The following is a 25,002-nucleotide window of genomic DNA, read 5'->3' as shown; positions in this document are numbered from 1 at the left end:
AGAATCCTTCTTGAAATGGATCGGTTCGAGATATCCTTGTTTATATTCTTTATGTATATTATCTTGCAGTCACAAAAGGAAAAACATTCATCGATGACTGTCGGATTGAGTATCACAAAAGTCTTCAGAGACCAGTGTCATGCAGTGTTCAGAGGGGGAGAGAGAAGGTAACAGGTTACTTGGAGGGCCCATCAGCTGTAAGGGTTGGAGGAGTTTAGTGCCCAAGGCTGATTTATTGTACGGTGGCAGCGGCAGAAACAGTGACAGATTGATTATTAGAGCCTGGGACAAGGCTGGATTTGGCAGATGGTGGATAGAACTATGGACGGCTATTAGCTTGCCAGGCAATAAAATGAAAGCATAGCTGTTCAGTTCCACCTCTGAGCTATGGCTACAGAACAGAGGACAGACTGGAAGTCAATAACAGTAACTTTGAACCCGCACGCCTTGTCTGGCTGCTTTGTAAGACCATGCGTGATAGAATAACCGGTGAGAAGCAAGACTGCCTCGTCTAAGCGGTCAGAAAAGAGGACGAGTGTTTGATGGTGCCTGGATGGCCGGCCACTGCCACTTGGATTATCACTGAACCACTGACACTCGCATTATCGCATGTCACGTGGACCTGGGACTTCCCCGCCCCGCCTGGAACCTTGAATTCGTCATTATCATTCGTGCTCTCACCACCGACCACTGGCAGGGCAGCTGCGTTCCGTAACTCTTCCGGTGCAGTGATGGTGACTGGTGACTGCCTAAACTCCTCCTCTTCCAACTCGACTTGAACCTCGCATCTCCGTCTAACTCACCTCCACCTCCACCATCACTCATCTCTTCACCCATCTTCCTTCCCTTCCTCTTCGTCATCACTACTGGTTCATAGTGATCTTCGGTGAAGTGCCTGTGGTGCTCACTGCCTTATGACTCTTTATTCTTGATTGACTTGTTATCGAGGATACCTTTCTTTGCATCTTGCCCGCTCTTTGGCTCTCCAACTTCTCGACACCGCCTAGCCACCACCTGGATCACCAATCATGGCCACTCCTCATCCGAACCACGCACATCCTGGCCCTGTCGGCCCTGATACCTTGATCACTGTCAAGGTCATCATCGATGGTACCAATCGAAGATTCAAACTCGCTCTGCGTGATCTCGGTGCCAACACCCTCCCTCTCAAGGTACGATTAACACGATAACCCGTCAGCCTAACCGCTTCTCCAAATCCCAGCACCACTACATTACAACCACCCCCCTCGGGTTGTCTCTATCTCACAGATTCTCAAGCTGACTCTTGCTTCTTGTAGCTCCGTCTTCTACTCGCCATTCCTGCCGAACACGAAGTTCGATTCGACCGCTTCTCCGACTCGGCCGGAACCTACGTTACACTTGATAGCAACAATCCTGCCATCTACAAGCAGCTATACCGAGCAGCAAAGGCAAAATTGAAGTTGCGATTGAAGGCTACAATCACCAAGCCTGTCAAGATGGAGAAGACCGAGGAAGAGCCCATCGACAACAATGAAACAACCCCAACGAACGCCTTGTATACCTTGCCAGCCAACAATTCGACCAAGCCTATGCACAGTTTCTTGGATACTGTCCTATCACAACCCTTGAACAACGGACCTGCACCATGCTTCAAATCATTCCAGCAGACATGCTCATATTCTCCGAGATGTGCTATTCCAGGGGCCTTCCATCCATCCGCGAGCACCGAAGTACCAGCCAAAGTTCCTCAAGCCCCGACCGGAGACCTTTTCAGTCTTCCCACTCTACCTTCATTGAACGACTTCCCCTTGACCACCTACAGCATCGACTGCAATCACTGTGGAAAGTCCGTGCCCAATGAACATTACCATTGTAGCATTTGTGAAAATGGAGATTTCGATCTTTGCAAGGCTTGTGTTGACAACGGTGTTTACTGTGATGGCGATGAACACTGGCTCATCAAGAGAACCATCAAGAGTGGCGTGGTGGTCCCCAGTGTCACAGAGACTCTGCCTCCAAAGAAATTGGCAAAGGCTGCCACCGCCGCTTCAGAGGAAGTCGCAACCCCAACTGATCAAGAGATTGATGAGGATGAGCGCACCTGCAACTGCTGCATCAACCGTAAGTCCCAAATCGTACTCTCAGCTTTCATTCTCTAACAATCTGGACAGAACTGAATGCTCGTGAATTTGTCACCTGCAACGATTGCCCGGATTTCGACCTTTGCTTGAACTGCTTCGCCGAAGGTGAGCATGGACACGATCCTTCACATGCATTCCACGAGACTATCGAAAACTCGGTGGACGTCAAGATCAAGGCTCTGTGTGCGCCAGGCCGTGGTGTCAATCATGCAGCTATTTGCGATGGTTGTGACAAGGTAAGCAACTGGACTCGGCTGAAGACCATATTACTGACAGACACCATAGGGTATCGTTGGAGTGCGTCACAAGTGCTTGAGCTGCCCAGACTTCGACTACTGCTCCGAATGCGTTGGATTTGCCTATGCATGGCACCCCGGCCATCGGTTCGCGGCTTTGTATCGTCCGCTTGCGAACCTGGACGTTGCCAAGGAGATCCATCGTGGCATCTATTGCGATGGGCCCTTGTGTAAGACATACAAGAAGTACATCCGCGGCGATCGTTACAAGTGTGCCATCTGCCACGATACTGATCTGTGCGCCAACTGCGAGGCCCTTCCCAACGGGCACAATGCCACTCATCCATTGATCAAGATGAAGAAGTACCTCAGTCAATTCTCCATCACCACCAAAGAGGTCACTGGATCAGGCCAGGAAGTTTCCCTTGGTGACAAGCCTCTTGCCAAGCATGCCGCTACAGAAACGACCAGGTGCACGTCCGCCAACGCTGCCACTCAAGTTCAAACCGTGGCCGAGGTCAAACCTGCTGAAAGTGCACCCGTGGTAGCTGAAATACCAAAGGCAGACACATCCACCCCCAACAAGCTGAACGTAACTGATTTGCAAGCCTGGTATGTATCAGACTCGACTCCAGATGGGACCAAGATTCCACCCAACCATCTCGTCTCACAGTCATGGACTCTGCGTAACCCAGGACCAGAGGCTTGGCCTGCTGGATGTGCTGTCTACTACATTGGAGGAGATGATATGCGCAACCTGGACAATGTGCACCCATCCAGTGTCAGTAACATGGTTCTCGCCAACCGAAGCAATGTTCTTGCACAAAGTCTCGAGCCAGGCCAAACTGCCGTCTTCACGGTGATGGTCAAATCGAAGCGTCATGAGGGACGGTCCATCTCGTACTGGCGCCTCAAGACTCCCGGAGGCGTTCCGTTCGGACACAAGCTTTGGATCGACATCCAAATCCAAAGTGTTCCTGTTGAGCTGCCCATTCGATCGGCACTACTACCTCCGTCACCTGCCAGTGTTGAGACTGAAGTCGAGGTCAAGGAAGAAGAGCAATCCCAGTCCAGCTCGATTATGATTTTCCCCAAGCTTGACAAGGAGTCTCCTGTTTCGAGCACTCACAACATCAGTGCCGTTGACACTGAAGAGTCTCCTGCTGCAGTGATGGAGCCTGCCATGAAGACTGAGGAGCAAGAGCTTTTGGAAGACGTCGAGAGTCTTGAACTAGAGGAGTCTGAGAGTGAAGACGAAGCCTTCCTCACGGACGAAGAATACGATATTCTTGATGCGGACGATGAGGACTTTCTTATCGGCGGCAAGTGAGATGAATCGATCCCATGAGCTCTATGGGCCTATGTATTGAGTATTGGACCTTGTCCAGATGGCAATCCTTCAGTGGAAATTCCACCTCCACAGAACCACTGGAGTGGGTCAACAGGCAAAACTCACGTGGAGGAATCTTGGATTAGTTTGACCTACGGGCGTGATTAGGAACGGGAAGGCCGGGGAAATGGTTCTTGTTTCTTATGATAACTCAATCGAATACGTTTTGACGTGAACCGTACTCGTAGATGCTGATCCTATAGAGACCGCGACTTTTTTTGTCGACTAATGTCAGATGGGGGTTGCAGTACCTAGGTACTCACCCATGGGCAGGCACTTTTAGAGACTCGGGGTAGAGTGGCACCCAAAATGATCTGCTGACTTGGGAGTGATGACTGGCCTTTGGGCCACATCCTCGGCCGCTGATCACGCGTGAGAGCGTGATTGACCTAAACGACTAGAGCATGAGGACGTATAGGGTTGTCAATAGTGGATGGTACTTGTGCAGTCTTAGTATGATCGGCCAAGTGCTGTCTCCCAAAGTCTATCCACTGCAGGTGAAGGGTCTTTTGCAGACATGAACTGCGGGTGCTCCATTTAGTTGACTCCAGCAATTCCATTTACGCCAGTTACTCCAGATCTGGTGCGGGATGACATGGTGGCTAGCGGGCAGACCAAAGCACATGCGTTGGCAAGAAACTCTGCGTGAGCCACTGACGACGGGAGAGAGGGACCGAGGACCTCGCCCGAAGGTTTTCCCCCACCCACCATCTCTAGCCTTGGACTGCCTAACTGAACAACCTAAAACGTCGTACCAAATAGGCTGTCACCCACTACAATTCGACTGCAGTTTACTGGCATTACCTCCATCTCACTCCCCACAGATTCCAACTATTGGTGCCTGCAGGCAACTTCACTCAACCTGGGCCGTTCATCAATCAACGTTCGTCTCCATTCACCGCTCCATCGCTTCACTTCACTTCACTGCCCATTCTTCTTGAATCATTCAATCTTTCTATTCAAGAGGACCTCACCCCCACCAGAGTCACAATTTTTCGCCTCCTTGACAGTACTTAGGGAGCCAGTTCAATCAATCAACCCACATGGAATTTCGACGACTTTCACATCTTCCACATCGAGCCTCACTACCCAAAGGGTGACATCACATTCGATTGCGTTGAATTAATTTCGACGGAAAATTTCCTGGAGAGGGACACGATTTCCAATAGAAGAATTGAAGCATTTTAAACCCCATACGACCACCACACCTATACGTCTGGAAAGTTCTCTTCAAGATGCATGAAGATTTACGTCGACGTGCCTTGGAAAGCGGCAAGACCGTTTCCAACAAGGCCAAATCCAAGCCCACCTCTCGTGGCAATTCCAAACCCAACTCTGCAGCAAATTCACGCGCCGCCTCACGCATTCAAAGCAGGGATGTTTCCGATGATGAGGATGGAGGCAATGGTAATCTTAGCGACGACACCAACCAAAGGTCCGTTTCCTCTCTCTTGCCTGCACACAAAAAACCTCAGACTGACCATTGATTTCCTCTACAGCATAAACTCTATCGATCAACTCCTCGAGAGCGATGACTTCAACGAACAATCCACAGAGGTCCTTCGACAAGAACTTCAAGACGCAATCACAAACATATTGGAGCGCAAAGGCAGCAGCAGCGGTTCCCGAGAAGGTGCTTTTAGCATATATGTCAAGTGCCTCACATCACATTACCTTGCCGAAGGTCTCTACGGCCGAGTCAGCGATTTGCTCGCAGCATTCAGTCGCAGCGTAAAGACGGAGACTACAGAGAAAGAAACCACACTTGCACTACGAGCCATTGCCCTGACTGCGATTACCTATGAAGACGACAATCTTTACGATTCCGTATCTGCCCTGTTGAAACGCTCAATCTCCGACTCGCAGTCAACCACAATCAAAGCCGCTGCGATCTATTCACTTGCCATTTGCATTTCTTTCGGTGGAGCTGGTGAGGAAGAAATGCTCGATGTCCTGACATTCCTGCTTGAAATTGCTCAGAGTGATGGGTCCTTCATTGGAGCCGATGACAACCCCGAAGTGGTTGCTGCAGCATTACACACATACGGCTTCCTCGCTACCCAAGTCGAAGACGTCGAACACGAGTCCGAAGATGCTGTGGCGGCTTTTCTTGACCAACTTGATTCCGATGACGTCAGAGTCCAGGTGGCGGCGGGGGAGAACATCGCACTTCTATACGAGAAAAGTTATACCCCAAGAGAAGACGATGACACAAGTTCATCAGAAGATGAAGCCGACGATGGTTCATCCGATGATTACGACAGTGGTCTTGTCAAACGATACAATGCTTACCACAACACCAATGAAATCTCTGAAAAAGTCAATGCTCTTGCCTCGTTGAGTTCCAAGTCCATGGGCCGTCGGGACAAGAGGATGCTGCATCAATCATTCGCCAGCATTGCACAGACAATCGACAATCCCAAGAATGGCTTGCAATCAAACAATGCCTCCAAAATGGTGGTGCGCATCCACCGGGAAGGAGAAATGCGTGTCGACAAATGGTGGAAGTTTATGAGACTCAACGCCATTCGACGACTCCTGGCTGGAGGTTTCGTCAACCATTATTTCGAAGGAAACAAGCAGGTCCTTGATGCCCTGCCCATGATTATGCGTGCGACAGGTGACTCTGGCATCCGAAGTCCCAGGAAGGGTGCTGCCACAAAAGCCACAAAGGGCAAATACCGCGATAATCGACGCTTCGTGTCTGGAGATCACCTTACAGCATAAGCTTTATTCATTTTCGGGTCGGTAAAGATATTACATGGAGAGGAAGGGGCGATGAAGAACTTATTGCCATGATCCATCATCTAAGCATTTTCCCCCAAATGGCTTGTCTCAGATAGAACAGCCTATACCACACCATCCCAGCGCTCGATCAAAGTATCAATTGTTTTCTGGATTCCCAGGGGCGACGGATTGGGCAAGCAGGTTATCAGGGTGTGTCCGGGTCGTGATACCCTTTCCTCGCCTGCTTTTCATGGAGCTGAGGGGAAAGACGTGAACAGACCGGGTCTCATCTGAGCCAGTGTCTGCCCTGCGTCGACCCTTACGTGGAGTTCTCATTGAATCGTTCAGCGCGAGCATGCATGCGACGGCGAAAGCGGGCGTCCACGCGAGGGTGGCTTAAAAGTTCCAGTCATCTCATATACTTACCCATACTTGATGGGATAGATAGAATTTCTCACCTAACTACTCACTCAGTTAGTCGAATTCATTCAATCAATACTGTGTTCAGATACGAGACTTGGGAACTTTTGATGATGTTGTGTGGGTGGTGACTCGTTTCAGTGACTCGGAGGGAGTGATTTCTGTCGTCAGGATAGCACTCATCACATGTATGCACAAGATGGCTGAGTTCGAAGTGCTTGAAGTGCTCGCGGTGTGTGAGCAGGTCACATGGCAGCTCTCTTGATTACCTGCCTAAGGTCAAGTAGTTGGGTATCAGCGATTTCGCACGTCCTGCCGCGAACTCCACATGCCATACACATCAGCCCAAGGGACTCAATACTCGTGGTCTAGGCCATCAGATATGCTACCAGACGATTGAGTTCTGCCACAACGGAAACAGCGCAGTCACATAGCCAGGTAGGCTACGCATTGGTCTAGATAGAGAGATGAATAGGTAGATACCTGGGTGTCCAAAAACTCAAAGGAACAAAGTCCAAGCTAGCTTCGGATCATGAAAGTCAGTCAGTCAGTCAGTGAGCGTTGCCAGGCTTCGAATGACCCCTATCCTGGGGCTGTTCGACAATCGGAGTCCGGCAGGGACTGGAACGAGTAGGTATAGGATAACTAGGGTAAGTATGTGTTTATGTATATATGTGTCGACCGAGAGAATCACAGGGATAACGTGAATGAATCAGACGCTGGAGACATTCGCAATGGGTGCCGCATTATGGGTCTTTGGACTCCAGATTGAGGATTGAGGGCTGCCAGTGCGTCTTGAGTCTGGACAGGGTTTATTCAATGATAGCCAGAGTGAAATCGGACGTCAGTATGCATGGTAGTAGGTACTAGTAGTGTTGAAGAAGTGATTGGTTGGACCTCCTGGAGGCTTTTCCATGACTGGCACTCCTTCTCATGTGAAATGATAGGCACGAGTATCAAAACAGAGATGATTGCGTCCGCGACCTCCGCAGAGACTCAGACGGGGCTGAGTTGAATGACACTGGTGCTCTGTATACGATTGCTCCAATGTCGCTGCAATGCCTCTTCTTGCATTGGTGAGCCAGTACTACTTGATAGTTGGTTTGGCTCTTGATCATGCGTTGTCAGTCGGCCGCGATCACTGACCTGCAGTAGCGTACGCTTCGAATGTGGCGTGGCTTAGAAGAGCTTTTTCAGTCAGATTTGACTCAGCTAATTTTTCGTGCTCACGCCTCTTTAGGCAGGTTCTCGGTTCCTGGTTACTTATGTCACTCTACTTACCTAGGTAAAGTACCTCTCGGAGAAGTTGCAACCTTGCATGTCCACAGAAGTACCGGCCAAGATGAAGACCGAGGTAAGTACTTCGTAGTACCTCAGGCCAGAAGGCATGATGTAGCAGGTAGTCAGCAGAATCAGTTTCACACCTTTTGCTTGTTGCGGAAGTCCTTGCGAATTAGATGAGGCCGGATGGATGAGAAGTTTTTGGTTTTTTCCTGGGCTATGTTGATAGAGTTGGCAACGGGACGATATCATGCCCGAAGGTTTAATCTGGAAGCATCCGGATGTGCCGAAGCTTAGATTGGACTCTGATATTGGACTTAGTATTCTATGCAACTTCCGGCATGCTCTGTCGTCCGTAAGAAATTCATGTAGAATAGAAAATCCTCAATTCATTCGGATACGGAACTACAGAACTTCCAGAAATACGATGATGTGTTGTGGTTGATGTGTTAAAACGCGTATCTAACGTGTCCTGGGTGATTTTGATTGAGGCGTTGCCGAGGCGTCAATGGTGGGAAAAAAGCAGGGGAAGGCAGATCCGTGAGATGCGTGCATAAAAACAACGCCACAATCATGACCTGCAGACCAGTGAGGCGAGGTAGGAGATCAACTGATAATAATAGCTGATTAGTTAAACAGTCCAGTCCTCGATAGTGTGATTGACAATAACTCCAGCATGCTTTTGTACGTTCATAACGATGCGGTGATACGCGGAGTCGAGAACGATGCACAATTGTTCAGATGCTCCTGCTGAACGGCGAGACGGAATACCATTCTTCCTTCTGAAATTGAGCTTCTAGACTCCTTATAATATCTATGGAGCAAATGTCGTGAATTCGCAACGGCGAAGATCTTTGTATCCATACGGAAGACCAGGGGCTATTTATTGTGGGTTTCGCAAAGGAGAGGCTCAAGGGGAAATCAGATTACCATGCCAGTGGATTGGGGCTGAAAGGGTTAGGCATACCATTTCCACCCCTATCCCTTATGGAGTCACTTGTGAAATCTTGGTGAGACTGCCCAGATCTAGTTTCATCTCGCGATTGTTCCAAAGTCAGATTGTTGCCTCTTTGGAGGGGTTTTTCATTTACGTTGCAGTGCAATCTTGATTCCTCAACGGCCGGAAAAGGTCGCGTGCGGAATTACGTAGAATGGCACATCATTGCACATTTGAAGGGCACAGCTGCATGCAAAAGACGAACCTTGAAATAGGCCCAGGCACCAACAGGGGGACTAATTGCATCATGGCTTGGGGATCAAAAGCCGCCCGAGGTGAGTCCACGGGGAGCCTAGGGAGCCTAGAGAGCCTAGGGGCAGAGTAATTGCTTACTTGAGCGGTCTAACCAACCCACTGCGGTATAGCCCCGTTGCTTCTTAGGTCTTAGTGCTCGCACTCTAAACGAAGCGATCAGCCACCATGCTAATTAACTCGTTCCCCCATAAGGACTGGACTGATACCTAGGTAGCCCTTCGGCATCCATCTCCAGGAGGTTTCCAGCCCATAGGAGTACGAGAGAGGCTGCCACACAGCCCTGTACCGCCTGACCAGGTTTCGGGTTTTCATTCTTCGAGTGCTTTTCTCGGGGGCCTTCGCTTGCTGTGCAATTCTTTGTCCTCGACTGCTTTTTTCGTTCCCTCAAGTTTCTCCCTTCCTCACTCATCATACATCATTTGACCTTGTTCAACCAGTTCACAATCCTTCTAAAAAAGTTCTTACTTCTTACGTCCAAGAGTACTGCCTGCTCTTTTCTGTTACCTCTCACTCTTTCCCACTTTTTTTCCTTCTGGACCTGGTTTCATTCCTCCTTCATCCTCCTCCATCTCACCAAGACTCCGAGTCTCCAGTAATCTCTTCCATCAACCCATACAGAAAACTCACTGGTCCTGTTTCAATATTTATTTAAACTTTGTAACCCTGTCATTCATTCTTTTGACATATCCACGAAGGGAAAAGAGGTTTCCCGACGTCCCAAACATTTGCACCAACATTATTGACGTCTGCACGTGACCATCTTCTCAATCGGACACGCGACACCTCACACGACCATCCAAATCATCAAAACTTCCACTATTCATCAATGATACGTCGACTACAATAATATTATCCATATTACTCAACCATGGATATCCTACCATCCAATGTCACCGACCCTTCAACTCCCCATAAGCCCAACATGGGTGGCGCTCAATTCGCCTCTCATGTATGGATGGAGCCTATTGTACGTGGCTAACTCAATGACCTTGTCTAATACCCTATCCCACGATGCTAATTCTCTAATAGATCGTGGTCTCAATAATGATTGCATCTCTTACGTTCAATAGACGACACGGATACCGAATCTTCGAAAACTCACGAGGTCGCTCACAAACCCGATCGTTCCTGTCACGTGATAACTCCAATGATTCATCCCCGTCAGGCTCATTCATCGATACCGAACCACCCAATGGATCAGAGCAGGACTCTCTGACCGGTACCAACAACAAGTATCCCGCCAAGCAGCGCAACTGCTGTGGTATGTCAGTCAAAACTCCCAATTCGTCCCGATTCGCCGATCACTGGCATAGTCGCGTCCTTCAGAAATTCCCCTTCTTGATTGAGATGTTTTACTGGGTCCTCAATTTGGCATTTTACGCCGTTACGAAAGCATTGGCGCAATTGCTTTTCTCCAAGAATGATGGTTTGTGGCAATTGGCGCAAGATCATGGTGTTTTAATCCTGGATATCGAGCATAAGTCCTGGTTGAGTTTTATCTTCTTCATCCGAGAGGTCGACTTCCAGCAATTCTTCCTGAATGGCCATCTGACCGCCATGACCTTCTTGAATCGGATATACTCCCTCGTCCATATCCCAGGGACTGTCGCGTACGTTTTGATCCTTGCCTATTATTTCCCTTAGTGTCTTGAATACTGATGGACTGCCCTTCTAGCTTTCTCTCTTGGTATTATTATGCCGCTCCTAATCACGCGACCTTCGCTGTTGCCCGACGAACTATGACTCTGGGTAATTTCGCCGCCTTCTTCATCTTCTCCTTCTTCCCATGTATGCCACCTCGATTACTTCCCAAGGAGTATGGATTTCATGACACCGTGCGTCAATCGAACTCGGAGTCCGTCTGGGTGGGAGGAAATTATGTCAACCAACTGGCTGCAATGCCTAGTTTACATTTCACCTACGCTTTTTGCATCGGATCCACCTTTTTGTATCACTCCGGATTCGGCCGACGCCTTCAGAGAAACGAAAACAGAAAATCCATGTTCACTCAAATTGCATTCCTCGTTGCAGGTGTCTGTTACCCATTGCTGGTCCTAAGCGTTATCGTTGCAACGGCAAATCATTACTGGCTGGATGCTGTTGTTGCCATGTGCACAACCACGCTTTCGTTCTTCGCGAACAAAGTTTGGTTCTTCTTACTGCCCGCTGAAGACGTTCTCTGCTGGGTTCTGAGGGTCGAGAAACCCGTCCCTACGACCGGTGATCGTCTACTAAGGCAGAAGGAGAACTCGTACCGCATTGTGAAGGATTCAGACGAACCTTGAAGATTTCTGGCATCGCATTTGAGCGTTGAATTTTTTCACTTACAAGACATTTGCACATGGTCAATCTAGGGCAAGGGGCATGGGAATCGGATTTTGGGACATAAGATATGGGAAAACCGCACAATGTTTGGATAGAACGAGAGCGGAACAATGATCGCCGAGACCAGGCAATCTGGAAGAGGACCAATCTGGAAGACTTTGAGCATATATTTATCCAAGAGATCGGAAACGGTCAATTTGGAAACGGCAACCTCGAGGGACGCCCGCAGATAGTGTACTACAGTGCATGTCTCCTCGACATGCAAGTTTACTTGGTTTCCGGGGTCCGAAAGAAACCTAAAACGACAGTCTACTTCTCCTCAAGTCCAAGATACAATATATATACAATATCTACCTCTATCCGCACTCTTCACCTTCCTCTAAGATGAGATCTTCCACTCCATGCATGAGAGGATCGACCTAGGTCTATATATTGTGAGGGTATCGATGACGGGGGATCTCTATTCATCTTTCCAGAGCTTTTCTAGCGGTCATACCAGAGACAGCACGCAGTCGACCTCATTGGATACCGTGCACGCAGTATTAGGCCCGTCCCTTCAATGTGTGTGGACGAAAGAGTCGCGCACCACGATGTCGAAATCAGCAATCTTTGAATAGGTCTGCAGATGAGTCCAGACGTTCTCTGTTTATATTCAAATAGTATACTCAAGACAATACCCAAGCCATTCTTGCAATACAAGATCATCCTACGCGTTTCCATCGTGTCTTGCCTCGGCGTTTGATAGGTGAACCGTGGGATTCACCAATTCGTATATGATCTATGAGGGTTGAATATTTGTGTCCTCCAGCGTTGAGCTGCGCATACCTAGGTATGCTACGTTTGGAGCATGCTCCAAGACGAAGACGAAGGCTCAAACCCCGAAAAAACCATGGTGATAGCACTATATCTGTCCAGCCCTGGGAGGCAAGACTAGTCACGGCTGATTATGCTTAACCATTCATTGAAAATCTCATCCAATAAAACGCGCAGGCCACCGCCCACTTGTCAACAGATTCTGGCTACGATGATGCCGGTGTATGATCCTTGGCGTATTGAGCCGCAGGCGCCTCAGTATATTCGATCTTACGAGCAGTATTCAATGGCCGACACTGACCTATGAGCAGTGAATAAGTCCAACTTCGCGCTTCTCCGTCCGCCATGCAAAGAGGCGGGGTACGAAGCTTTCTGGGTTGCAGTACCGGCGACGGAAATTCCCTAGGTCGACCACGGCTGGCGGAGATGTGCAGGGAGTAATTAGATATCTCTCGATGGCGTGAGTAGGTCGACTGGTAGACTTTGGAGATAGGCAGCATCTAGAAGAGTGTCTGGCATTGATGTCGACCTAGAAACTTCACTTGTCCAAGTAAGGTATTTACTCATTCATTCGAGGGGCATTTCACCGAGATATCTGGCCTCACGATACTATCTAGAGGAGACTGCTTGCTGGGAGCGGACTGTGGGAAGCAGCGGTTAGAGAGTTTTCTCCTGAGAGGTTTAACAGCAAGCACGATCGCATTCTCTCCACGGAGGTACAGATACAGGTACGGAGCTGTTCTACTAGACATTCAGCATTGGGTCTGTCGGCCTTGCAATGGAAGGGGCTTTGCGCTGTGGCCATCGACTATGGCCTCGCATGCCCAGCCGAGCAGCGAAGGCCACCATCTCTGGCCGCTTGACATGGCAGACACCAGTAATGGCACAAAGACGCAGCTTCAGCACTCGGCCTCTCCAAGCCAGCAGCGCACAAGCAGCACAAACGCCCACGAACGACGCCGAAGCAAGCCTCATGACCGGGTCACCGATCACCTCCACCACCGGCACCACCCCCGCCAGCACCGCCAGCACCGAAAGCGGCGTCCTCTACGCCAACATCACCGACACGCCGCCGCGCATCGTCGGCAGCCAGGGCATGTACCTGTACACGGAGGACGGGCGGGAGATCCTGGACGCCACGGGCGGCGCGGCCGTCGTGTCGATCGGGCACAACCACCCGCGCGTCAAGTCAGCCATCATGCGCCAACTCGACCAGGTCGCGTATTCCTGGGCGCCGCTGTTCACGACGCACGCGGCCGAGAAGCTGGCCGACGTGCTCGTCGAGTCCACCGGCGGACATATGTCCAAGGTTTTTGTCGTGAGTTCTGGTGAGTGTGTTTCCTTCAGGCGATGGTGGTGATAAGAGATAAAGCACCGAGCGGTTTGCCGAGCCGATCAAGTCGACCCTGTCTTTTCAGTGGGATCTCGCTGCGTGAGAACCTACATTGCTCATGTTAATTTACGGGTGGATAGGGACGGAAGCTGTCGAGGCTGCGTTGAAGATCGCACGACAATATTTCCTCGAGCTTCCCGAGAAGCAGCCGAAGCGAACTCGTTTCATTGCCCGTCGGCAGTCGTACCATGGGAATACCTTGGGGTCCTTATCTGTTGGCGGACATGTTGCCCGGAAGCAGATTTACAACCCTATCCTCAGCACCAACACTTCACACGTTTCTCCCTGTTACGCGTACAGGGGCAAGAAAGATGCCGAGACTGATGAGGAGTATGTGTCGAGACTGGCCCAGGAAATTGATGATGAGTTTCAAGCGGTCGGTCCGGACACGGTGTGTGCGTTTATTGCGGAGACAGTGGCTGGCACAGTAAGTCCCAAACCGTGATCACATCCCCCATGGGAAAATGTTCACCATTTCTGATTTCGGATTGTTTCTCGGCTGGTAGACTCTTGGTTCGGTACCCGCGACACCCGGATACTTCCAAGCCATGAAGGAAGTCTGCGACAGGCACGGCGCGCTGTTCATTCTTGACGAAGTCATGTCCGGGATGGGTCGAACTGGCACCCTGCACGCCTGGGAGCAGGAGGGGGTCATTCCCGACCTGCAAACAGTTGCCAAGGGGCTCGGTGCAGGATATGCGTCAGTCGGAGCCCTGCTCATCAACAAGCGAGTCGTGGAATCCCTCAGACAAGGTACCGGCATCTTTTCGCACAGCCAGACTTACCAAGCCCACCCGGTCGCCTGTGCAGCTGCCCTCGAGGTGCAGCAGGTGATTCGAGACGAGAATCTGCTGCAGAATGCTCGTGAGATGGGTGCCTACCTGGAGAAGACCTTGAAGGAGCGCATTGGCTATCATAAGAATGTCGGAGACATCCGGGGACGTGGGCTCTTCTGGGGTGTAAGTGTTTCTCCTCACCCTGTCTTTCATTCGTTGACGAATACTATTTTATGTTATTTGGTGATGGCAGGTGCTAACTAACGCTTCTTCTTCAGGTCGAATTCGTTTCCGACAAGCCAACGAAAGAACCATTCCCCGCCGAGCGGAAGATCGGACCACTGTTGTCCAAAACTGCAGTGGCTCAGTACTCGCTCAGTCTGATACCCATGACAGGAATGGCGGATGGCTTTAGTGGTGATGGTGTTCAGCTCGCGCCGCCATATAATGTCACAAGAGCCCAAATTGACACACTTGTCGACAGGTTGGATAAGGTCATCAGGCAGGTCTTGGACTGAGAATGCGAAGTCGCATGTTCTTACCCTCGCACGATCAATACTATCGCTGGTGCCGTTCACTTCTGTGCGACCGTCTTACCGATCATCGAGAGCATTTTAGAGCGGTACTGTGGCACATGGTTCTGATGAATTTCTCGAGCACAGGGCAGAAATTTAGATCGGCAAAAGCATTGGTTCGTTAGACCTTGGCAAGCCATGCTATTTAAAAGCCTCCGGCGCTGCTTTGGGCAATTGGACGTATCAGATTGAATCTGGAAGGGAAATTTCAAGGCATTGAAAGCAGGCAAAAACCCTATAGTCTGGGGCCCGCCGTAGCATGACGCCTCTTGCGTCTCATGCAGATAAAGATAGTAGACTGACAAAGACAAGCACAGAAAAGGTGCATTTGGTATAACCGTCAAATGCACTGAGTCATTCGCCTCGCGATGACGCAAGGCTGAGAAACTGGGTATTGAAAGCCCGATAAGACACGTCCGATTGCCGTCGCAATTGACAAATCCGGGACTCAGGGTCATGAACAGGTTCAGATATCCTCGTAGTGATCTAGTGATCTGGCAGTTGGTGGTAATGTGTTCGGAGTCGTCGCTATTACATAGCAACATACCGATTCTGTCACTGCTCCTCGTAGAATGTCCAGAAGGGGTTACATATCAAACAGTGCTGTGTTGAAAGGTACTCCGTACGGTACTCAAATTGCCGGTGGCTGGTGATGGATCGTAGGCACGACTCATCAGAGGCCGACGGCTGGCTGAAGTGTCAGGGTGCCTAACATGGCCGACCAGAGAAGAAGTCCTTACCTGCATTGATCAGTATCGGAATGATTTTGGCCCGGCACATCCTCCGGATCTTAATCCAGAGCCCACTACTCAGTAATCGGCACACCAAACTTGATGTCCTGGAGAGCGGTCAATCATAGCTATTAGCTCACCCATGCCCGGAACGATAACGAACGGTGCTCAGGGCAGAGATAAGCTAGCCGGCTTGCTGTCGAGCAGGGGGTAGGCGAGCTTGATTCAACGCACATGGCTCATCCTGCATAATACTCGCAAGGAATAGAATTAGCATCTCTCGTACTGATTCCGTACCGTACGACATTCGAGGTTGCAGCGTACTCGTACGTCTTTACTGACCACCTGGGTAGCCATTCCAGAACATGGATCTTGCAGCTGCGGATCAGCTAGTAACCGTTTTCAATCGTTGCGAAGGGGACGTCGGAAGGCTCGTGGGAGGCCTAAGGACGAATCGTTCGAGAGCAAAGCTCACTCACTTCATTTTCGTGAAAAAGGGCCAGACCTTCTCGTACCAGCGGCCACATGGTTATCCTAGCGGTGAAGGTTGCTGAGCCTGGAACTACGAGATACTTGTGGTTGGTGAAAGTGCTGTTGCTTGTTCAGGAGGTCCTCGGCTCAGTCACTCTGTTCTTCAAGCATGGCTGGCTGTCTAGAAGCACAGGGTATGGATTGCCAACTTAGCAGCGGTTTCAAGTGAACTGATGACAGCCTTATGGGGGCCACTTTTCGTATTCATGCTTCGGGGGTGAACCAACTTAATTCCAAGACCATTCATAATTCCAACATGACTCGACGCGAACGAACTCACAAAGCGGGAACCAGGCATGATTGTTGGTCCGTTGGCCGACCGAGCAATTGTTGTCGTAATCACATTTGACAAGCGCCCTGCAAGCAAGGTATGGTTTGCGGGTTCAAATGTACCTAGCGCGGTACCGAGTACATATCACCGAACACATTTGAGTGGAAACCCCACTCAGTACCCAGGATGGTAAAAGCTTCTCAGATGGAATGGAGAGGTTCTTGACTCAGAACTTTAAATCCTTGTCGGAATTCGCATTTGCTGCAGGCTAGGTCCGGCGATAGGCCGTAAATCCACAAAAGTGAGACTCGGTGGAATGAGCCGCATTTGCTCGCACTTTTTGGGAATGCCAACTCCTTGGATTTTGATGCCTTGGAGTGAAGGTTCTACTATCGAGTGCATGTCCAAGCAAGCCTCGAACAATTCGTTCGTCGAAGGATTGGATCAGCCCTTGAATTTCCTTCCACTGTATTTGTAAAGGGGATGCAGTTGGGCACTGCTTTAGTCTGCTATATCAATGTATTGATAAACTCAGTGGGCTCCCGTTGGATATCAGATATAGATATGCGTGTAAAAACAAAGATAGGGTATCAACTATAGTACAATCGTTCTGTTTCGTATCATGGACCTCGAAATCACTTTGATCGAGGACATTGCCTTCTCAAATCCTCTTTTGTGTGAGCTTTGGTGTGACGGGATGGAACTGATGCGCCTGTCCATTCGGGCAACGAAATGTGGCAGGTACAGATCCTAGAATCAAACCAAAAGCGTCAAATCAGAGCCATGTCAACGAAACGTCTTTTGCTTGGCGGTGCGAGCTTTCAACTTGAGAAGCTGGACCGATGCTCTTTGTATTCTACTCGAAATGGAGGTGGGACAAGCTGGTCTTCCCAAGTATGGCACAACTCAAGCGTTGGTAAGACTGGATGTTGCTGTCTGTTCGGGTGAAATTGGTAGGAGCTTTTCTTCTACCTTTAAGGTAGCTTGGATGGCCAGACTTTGATTGTAGACGTTGTAGTTCGAGATTCCAGAAAGGCTTCCGTGATAAGTTTCACCACGGCCTCGAACGTCGGATCATTGCTTTTTGCCAGACATTGTTCCAAGTTATCAGGAGATCATCACTCCAAAGGAACTTCTTCAGGACTTTTGAGAGGGATTCCCATCGAGCCATCTCATTGGGGTACTGGACAAATGCATGGTCAAGGATCACAAAAGCTGTTGGCGAGTACTCAAATATTGCATGTGCACCAGCCGCCGCGATGGAAATCCACACCAGACAATCTTTATAGGATTTATCAATCAGTGTTTTCCGTATCGCTCGTTTCTCAACGCTAGTCAACATGTCTTCGAGATCTTGGAGTGAATCAATGTAGTCTTCTGCGTTACGCCGATCTTGAAAATGCAAGGTGTAGCAGCAGGCAATAAGTCCGTGACATAGAAAGCGTTCTACCAGAGTGACACCCAACACAGAGAGACATCGAAGATCAGCAATCGAGTGAAGGAAACTCCCCCTCGACTCTGGTGATGTGCGTTGACCGTTGATGGGGCTCGATATGGTTCCGTCCTTGACGAGACTGGAAATATTGGCTAGGATGTCGATCATTTGCACGGACAATTCTCCAGCCATTGCCATATCGTTGAAGGTAGGGGAAACCTTTGAAAGTGCTTCACAAACTTTCGTATTGAAAGGAGGGGACGCATACATTGGCAGCTCGTTGCGGATAGGAGATTCGATTGACAATTGGGCGAGTCCTGCTGTGGCTTCAATTTGATCTTTCACGAACTTCCACAATTGATCATATCTGTCTGGATTAGTACTGGAATTGATTCGTATCGACAAACACTCCTGCTCACCCTTTGATTGTGTTGAGAATAAGCTGTCCCCAAGGTGTATCACCGCGAATATCAGGTCGTCTTAATCTGATATTTTCCATAGCCTCCACATGCTTTTTAGCTCCCTCGTGAACTCCTAGCATATACTGGGCATTAGTTAGTGGGATATGGGAGATGTCAAGCTAAAGTACATACATCTACCGTTGACAAGGCTGCAATGGTCAATATCGTCGTATCGTCAGCGCAAGTCTCCTCTGATGTGAGTCTGAGTGCAAGTGCGGCAAAAGCACTGGTTCGATGGTGCATCAGAGCCTTGTCCTGATGGCATGGTATTCCCTCTGCCATGAGCCATGATGTACGAGCGATGCATAGCATGGATTCGAAGAGAGCAGCATGTTGAAGAGAATAGGGAAACACTAGCGACTGATATGGACTTGGATGACCTTCGATATGCAAAGCAGTCCCGTGCTCGACTGCCCAGGTCTGAAAATCTGTTGGAATCAGTATGGCAGCAGGAAGATTTTAATGTGTTAGACAAGTCTTACAATATTTGGTCATTCGTGGGACAATACCCTGATATGGAATCGGATAGGCGGATGGCGGTTCTGCACTGAAAATATTGACTGAGTATCTGGGCAGCCTTGCAGGTCTTCTGATCATCGCTGCTTCATCAGGAGAATGCTTCCTTTTCTTTCGTGAATTAGAATGACCCTCCTCAGGGAAGATGTTTGAGGTCAAAAGGTTGAGCGCCGGTGCTTTTAGTTGGATCACGCTGTGAGGCAGCTGCGTCGCATTACCGAGAAAAGCTGAGTTGTTGTAACCCGGCGTCGCTCTCAAGCTTGGACCTCGACTTTCGGTATAGACGGCATCGGATGCGATCAATGATCGGGATACAAGATCTTGGATCTTTATCGATCTTGACATGTCGTCGACCTGCCCCTCAACACCCCAACATGTCTTTGATGAAGTTGATCAATTCTCAGTAGAGGGGCCACATTTGCTTAACAGTGATCCATAATGAGTTACGAATTGAAAATGAATAAGAGCAATCAACAATGGAGCAAAATTAGGGCCTTGTGTTAGGTCAGCTAGAGTGCTTAGAATCAAGGTATCAGATTGTCCGGCTCAAATCAGGAAACCTGAGATGGAAAAGCGGCAAGAGTTGGTCGCGTTACCTGTGAAGCGCATACGAGGGTTCGTAAAGAGGAGTTGAATTACCCCTAGGAGCTTGTGCACGAGTTGGTGGCTTGCAGGTTGACTTTGACAGCCGCCATACAAGTGGACGTTCGGTACGAAGCGAGGTGGGTTGGTACTGGGATGAAATAGTTTGTAACCTGATGGACGGAGTACCGAGTCCTCTGGCCGGCCAGGTTGGTGATGACCCGGCGACGTGGGCTGGTCCTCGCATGAAATAGTCGGTTTGGAACCTGACCGCCAAGAGTTGAAAGTGATGAAATCGGTTAGGAATTAAAATAGAAGCCAGCACAAGCATTGAACGGTTGAAAGTCGAGACGAAGCTGACACTCGCTTGCCTGGGAAGGGGAATCAACTGCGCGGGGAGTCTGCTTAGGCCGACTTGTGTCCCCCATACCCGGCCGTTCCAAACGGGTCGTGGACCCGTGATAAAGGCCTCGGTGACTTTTTTAGATAACTGAAGCCATCTAAAATGCCATCCGCCATTGAACTTGTGAGTTTCCCGCGGGCACCAAATCCTACTATTGGCTGCGGCCAATAAGCTTGCCCTGTCACATTGCTACTCAGAGCAATCCAGAGCAATTCGCGCTAGCAAATATCAATCACCGGCAATGCATTATCGGATCATGGCATGCACACTGACTAGCGTTTTCATGTACGAGTGTAATATTCGACACAATTTCCCAAGGTTTCGGAGTTGGATTTCCCCCACTATGCTCAGGACCTTCTGATGCGAGTTAGCTGTTGATATTTGATAGCAGGCCATGTGACAATAGGCAATTGCTGGCGAGATGCGAAATATCGCACTTTCCGACGAGAGGTTCAGAAGATGGTAGAGCAACGAGAATGGCGATGCATGGTGTTTTCCATTCTTGCCGCATTCGCATATGTACCTTGGCACCTTGCTGCTGTACGAAACTTGTACCGGCTGATTTGTCGGTGAGGCGAAAGGACAGGCGCTCCGTAGGAAGTATGTAGGTAGCTCGACTGTGACTTGGGTATTGTGCATTTATCCATGGGTCGTGAATTGGCTGCAGAAGCTTATCGAAGATTTGTGTGGTGCTCATGACTGTGGATATTGTGGGTAACCTGCGTATTCGGCGTATCTGGAATGTGCGAGTTGCGGAAGACCAATTCTCAAACACTCGACGGCCTGAAATGATTCCACAGATGCATCTTGCAGGACTGAGGTATGCAAACTCAGGCTCACTCGACTAGCTGTTGGTCGAGATGTTGATCCTGCTGCTATAGAAGGCGATGAGCGAGACACGGTAGAAATAAACTATGGACAACTAATCACTGATGGTGGGTGAGGGTCAGAGGGAAAAGATAGTGAGATGAGACAAGAAAGGACACGTTGGAAGTCAAGACTGGCGGGTAGATTGTCATCGTATTCAACAGAGAGCATTCTGTTGGGAAAGTGTACCTAGAGCCACGGGGGATTCCTAGGGATGGGAAGCCGATGAAGAAAGTCGTAAAACCCTAGGGATAGTCGATCGATTGTTCGAAAGGCAGCCAGCCTGACACCGGCTTTGCAATCGGAATAATACACGGAATTTGTAGTAGAAGGAACGCCTCGAGAGTGCTTGTCACAACTTGTGCCAGTTGGCAAGAGCGATCAGGCGGCCCGAACCATCCACATCCAAGACTTCCATACGCTTTGATCAAAATCCATCATGATGGATCATTTCTTCTCCTGGGCGAGCTCTCCTGCATTATCTTTCGTGGGCGATTCTTCAGGCGATTCTTTCTTAATCTCGATAATCTGCCTCGTTAGTGCGGTGGCTTTCCGTGCTTCTCACGAGAACGTACGTTATTGCCTGAGAATGTTAGCTTTGATGTCGCGACTGGACCCACTGACAGCTCGACATACAGCTCGCACAGTGGCCCCAGTCACCATCCTTGGTGACATCCACATTACCACCGCATTCTGGACATTTTGGCATGGTTCGGAGAGATGAAACTGGTGTTGGGGGTGTAGATTGGCAAGTCTTGAATCGAAACAAGTGAATGGGTGATTATTTTTCTCGTACCGTTGCCACGAACCGCTGTGATTAGTGAGTGGGATCCAATGATAGAATTATGCCTTATCTGTGTACTTGTCACCGGCCAGTGTAGGGAGTATTGGGATACTGATGATCAAGTGAAGATGGAAGTACCACTCGGATCCAGACTGGGGGGCTGGTGACGTCAACCAATGCTTTCTCATAGTCGAAATTTGTTTACGAAGGCTTGGCTTAACCACATAGGACGGTACAGCATCTCTTTCAAAGCATTCCAAAAGAACAGTCTGATACATTCCAGCTTTGCGAATTGATTAATTAATCATCTCTATTTCCAACGCCGGCCAATCGTACTTCCATACACTCCGAGCGACTGATTGTGCGGTGGGGCCTTCGACTTCTCTGTTGAGGAGCCTTTGTCAAGCGTTTCGTTCAAACTATTCCATACCTCACCTACCGTAGCCCTGTCTCGTGGCAAGGCTGAGTACTGGAGTCCATACATCTCGTTCCTCCCAAGAGGCGGAACGAAGCGCCCAGTAAGTAGCCTAAACATGACTTTAGGGGATAGGTAGTGACGCCGAATGCGAGCCCAAAGCTGAAAATACTGCTCGAAAATCTGTCGTATGGAGAGTGGTGTGGACGATAGATTGATATAAGCCACCGTCATTTGGCTCGACCCCGTATCGCTATCTTCGCTCTCTTCATCATCTTCATCTTCGTCATCATGACTTGCTTCTGTCTCCTCGTTGGTGTCCTTCGGCGCCTGCTTATCTTGCCGAGGACCTTCAATTGCCTGCGTCTCTAACAACTGAAAATGAAGTCCTCCTGGCAACCTTTTGCTATCTTTTACTCTGAGCATCAGTGCGAACAACGGAAAATGATTCAAGAATGCCAAGCACGCATCTAAAGTCGCCTTTAGAGATATGATGGACATTCTTGCAAAGGCAAACGTCAAATAGAAAACCAGAACTGTAGGGAGCAGAAAGAATAACAGTGTGAACAGAATCGTGCCAAGGAGCAGCTGATCCAAATCATAGTCGCAGTTATCAATCCGGTTTCGCAGGACGTTGCGTTTCTTTCCCCGAAAAAGATGGAATAAACTGATGATGATAGTGAGCTGCCAGTTGAAGATTCGAGCACTAGCCACATAAAAGGAGTAGATGTGAATTGTCATCAGACTCAGTAGATCGGAGAGTATTGCTATTGGCATACTTGCGCCGGCGAAAGATGAGAAGCCGATCAAATACACTATCATTGGAAGCCGTGGGAGTATGACCAAAAGTAAGGTGGATGACCAATACTCAATGACCCACAAGAATAGATCGCCGAGGAATGCAGCCAGCTCGGTGTTCAACTTGAGCCCACCAGGGTATGACATAAGCCAGCGAATCATTCGTTTAAGACCTTCAATCATATATTGGTCCAGCACATCGCTGATAAATTGTGCACTGGCTGTAGCATTGTCATTAATAAAACTCCCAAGGGCGATTCCAATGATGACATCATTTGCAACTAGCCAAAGTGAGTTGTAGAATCGGATATAATCACTGTTGGTAGTTGGAAACGACGACCAGGTTGCATGTCGTTTTTGAAGCAGCGAATATTGTGTTGGATAGTATGAGAACTGCTGTAGCCGTAGGTGAACTTGTTGGCAACCAGCAGATATATCCTTGAGAGCAAAACCACCATTGGGGGCCAAAGGTGCCCCTCTGGTTCGTCGTAGTGCCTGAAATGGTAAACGCCATTCTAGAATCTGAAGGATGGCCTCGGCCAAAACTCGATGGATGATAATAGCAATCTTGAATAGCCAAAGTAGACTTGGATAGGCATAAGTCATAAAAAGAGTCCAGATGGTCCATGCTGCGAAGGCGTAAAGCGATTGAGCGGATTCCACAACCCTTTCGCTTACAGACAAGCTTCGCTTTCTACGTGGTCCAACGAGTGGACTGTTCTTCTGGAGGAGATCTGCCACCTCTTGAGCACAATTGATCTGACGGAGGATGCTATGCAATGCCAGGTCTTTTTTCGTCGCCGAATGTCGAACCACTGTGTGAAAGCGGAGTTTTGTGACCAAATCTGAGAGAGACTTGCGCTTCTCCTGCTCTTCAACCTCAACTTCGTCGCCCGTGGATGATATGTCGACTTCTGCGGTCGATGATGAACCGAGTGTAAGAGATATGGGTTCCAGCGACATGTATTGCAATTGTGCTGGATTTGGAGGGTCGAAGAGGACGATCTGAACCGACAAACCCACTTCTGCAGGGCAGTAGAGGTATGGCCTACTACTGGTTGGGAGTATAAAGGCACTCAAATTCGCGGGATCGAATGTCTCTGGCGATTCTGAATGGTTAAGAGTGCCCAGAACATGCATGGTCGACTGATTGCATAACTGAAAAATTCGCGCAACAGGATACACGCTGTTCCGGAAAAGTGTACCCATTCTCAGGGCTGTTTCAACACTGCGCACCTAAGAAAACAGTCAGATCTTGAATCACATCTGTCAAACAGAGAGTGTAGTATACCTCCACATCTTCCAGGATGGTGATGACAAACAAATCCAACGACGAATTCCTCCATCCAACTATCACACCGGGTGTGGTTGACCGAGTGAGATTGCTTGGCCAGAAGATTCGTAGCATGCCATCATTGTTATCGACCATTTTAACATGTTTCCGCAGGCCTAGAAAGATCCTCGCCGTCGGAGTTGCTCTCGGGCGGATATACCGTGTATCTCAGACCTTGGGTGCTTTAAAAAACTCAGCCACGATCTTGTGTTCACACATGGCAAACTCACCACCACCGACTCATGCGCTGCAATTCGGTCAAGAGGGATCGCAATCAGGACGAAGATGAGGGAAATTACGGCAAACGCCTTTGTCGCTCGAGTCTGCGTTGTAGTTAGTTTTGTACCAACAACACTCGTATTGACACGTACAATCACGCCGTGATCCCAAGCGAATACGGAAAGCTCGTAAAGTCGAGTCACCAGATCCCACCGTGCAGTAATATATCCGGCAACAAAGATGCCAATAGTCAGGGAAGAGAAAGGGTGCATTCAAGCGACTTGATTGGGCGAGTGCGACAAATCCCGGGAATTGCGGCGTAGTGCCTAAATTCTGTCTTTGCTC

At 49.2% G+C, this 25,002-nt stretch overlaps 6 protein-coding genes across 6 annotated transcripts; 4 read left to right on the top strand and 2 right to left on the bottom strand.

The window, feature by feature from the left end:
- Positions 1 to 1,028: 1,028 nt before the first annotated feature.
- On the top strand, positions 1,029 to 3,689 carry LTR84_011751 (uncharacterized protein; the record flags this gene model as incomplete). Its single annotated transcript, XM_064855279.1, has 4 exons — positions 1,029 to 1,172; positions 1,299 to 2,103; positions 2,154 to 2,359; positions 2,409 to 3,689. 4 exons carry the CDS (start codon positions 1,029 to 1,031, stop codon positions 3,687 to 3,689), a joined length of 2,436 nt encoding a protein of 811 aa, XP_064708868.1.
- Positions 3,690 to 4,984: 1,295 nt separating this feature from the next.
- LTR84_011750 (uncharacterized protein) lies at positions 4,985 to 6,476 on the top strand (the record flags this gene model as incomplete). Its single annotated transcript, XM_064855278.1, has 2 exons — positions 4,985 to 5,184; positions 5,249 to 6,476. 2 exons carry the CDS (start codon positions 4,985 to 4,987, stop codon positions 6,474 to 6,476), a joined length of 1,428 nt encoding a protein of 475 aa, XP_064708867.1.
- A 3,821-nt stretch (positions 6,477 to 10,297) lies between these two features.
- Positions 10,298 to 11,714, top strand: LTR84_011749 (uncharacterized protein; the record flags this gene model as incomplete). Its single annotated transcript, XM_064855277.1, has 3 exons — positions 10,298 to 10,396; positions 10,459 to 11,039; positions 11,105 to 11,714. The coding sequence occupies 3 exons, from the start codon at positions 10,298 to 10,300 to the stop codon at positions 11,712 to 11,714; spliced, it is 1,290 nt and encodes a 429-aa protein (XP_064708866.1).
- Positions 11,715 to 13,387: 1,673 nt separating this feature from the next.
- LTR84_011748 (uncharacterized protein) lies at positions 13,388 to 15,254 on the top strand (the record flags this gene model as incomplete). Its single annotated transcript, XM_064855276.1, has 4 exons — positions 13,388 to 13,895; positions 14,041 to 14,387; positions 14,467 to 14,919; positions 15,015 to 15,254. 4 exons carry the CDS (start codon positions 13,388 to 13,390, stop codon positions 15,252 to 15,254), a joined length of 1,548 nt encoding a protein of 515 aa, XP_064708865.1.
- Positions 15,255 to 17,895: 2,641 nt separating this feature from the next.
- LTR84_011747 (uncharacterized protein) lies at positions 17,896 to 19,022 on the bottom strand (the record flags this gene model as incomplete). The annotated part of the gene is made up of 3 exons (XM_064855275.1): positions 17,896 to 18,646; positions 18,699 to 18,823; positions 18,873 to 19,022. 3 exons carry the CDS (start codon positions 19,020 to 19,022, stop codon positions 17,896 to 17,898), a joined length of 1,026 nt encoding a protein of 341 aa, XP_064708864.1.
- Positions 19,023 to 22,202: 3,180 nt separating this feature from the next.
- LTR84_011746 (uncharacterized protein) lies at positions 22,203 to 24,534 on the bottom strand (the record flags this gene model as incomplete). Its single annotated transcript, XM_064855274.1, has 2 exons — positions 22,203 to 24,341; positions 24,397 to 24,534. The coding sequence occupies 2 exons, from the start codon at positions 24,532 to 24,534 to the stop codon at positions 22,203 to 22,205; spliced, it is 2,277 nt and encodes a 758-aa protein (XP_064708863.1).
- Positions 24,535 to 25,002: the final 468 nt, after the last annotated feature.

The sequence above is a fragment of the Exophiala bonariae genome, assembly GCF_035927105.1.
Source record: "Exophiala bonariae strain CCFEE 5792 chromosome Unknown scaffold_6, whole genome shotgun sequence".
Taxonomy (NCBI): domain Eukaryota; kingdom Fungi; phylum Ascomycota; class Eurotiomycetes; order Chaetothyriales; family Herpotrichiellaceae; genus Exophiala; species Exophiala bonariae.
The sequence above is the reverse complement of the archived record's forward strand: the minus strand, read 5'-3'. Positions and strand labels throughout refer to the sequence as shown.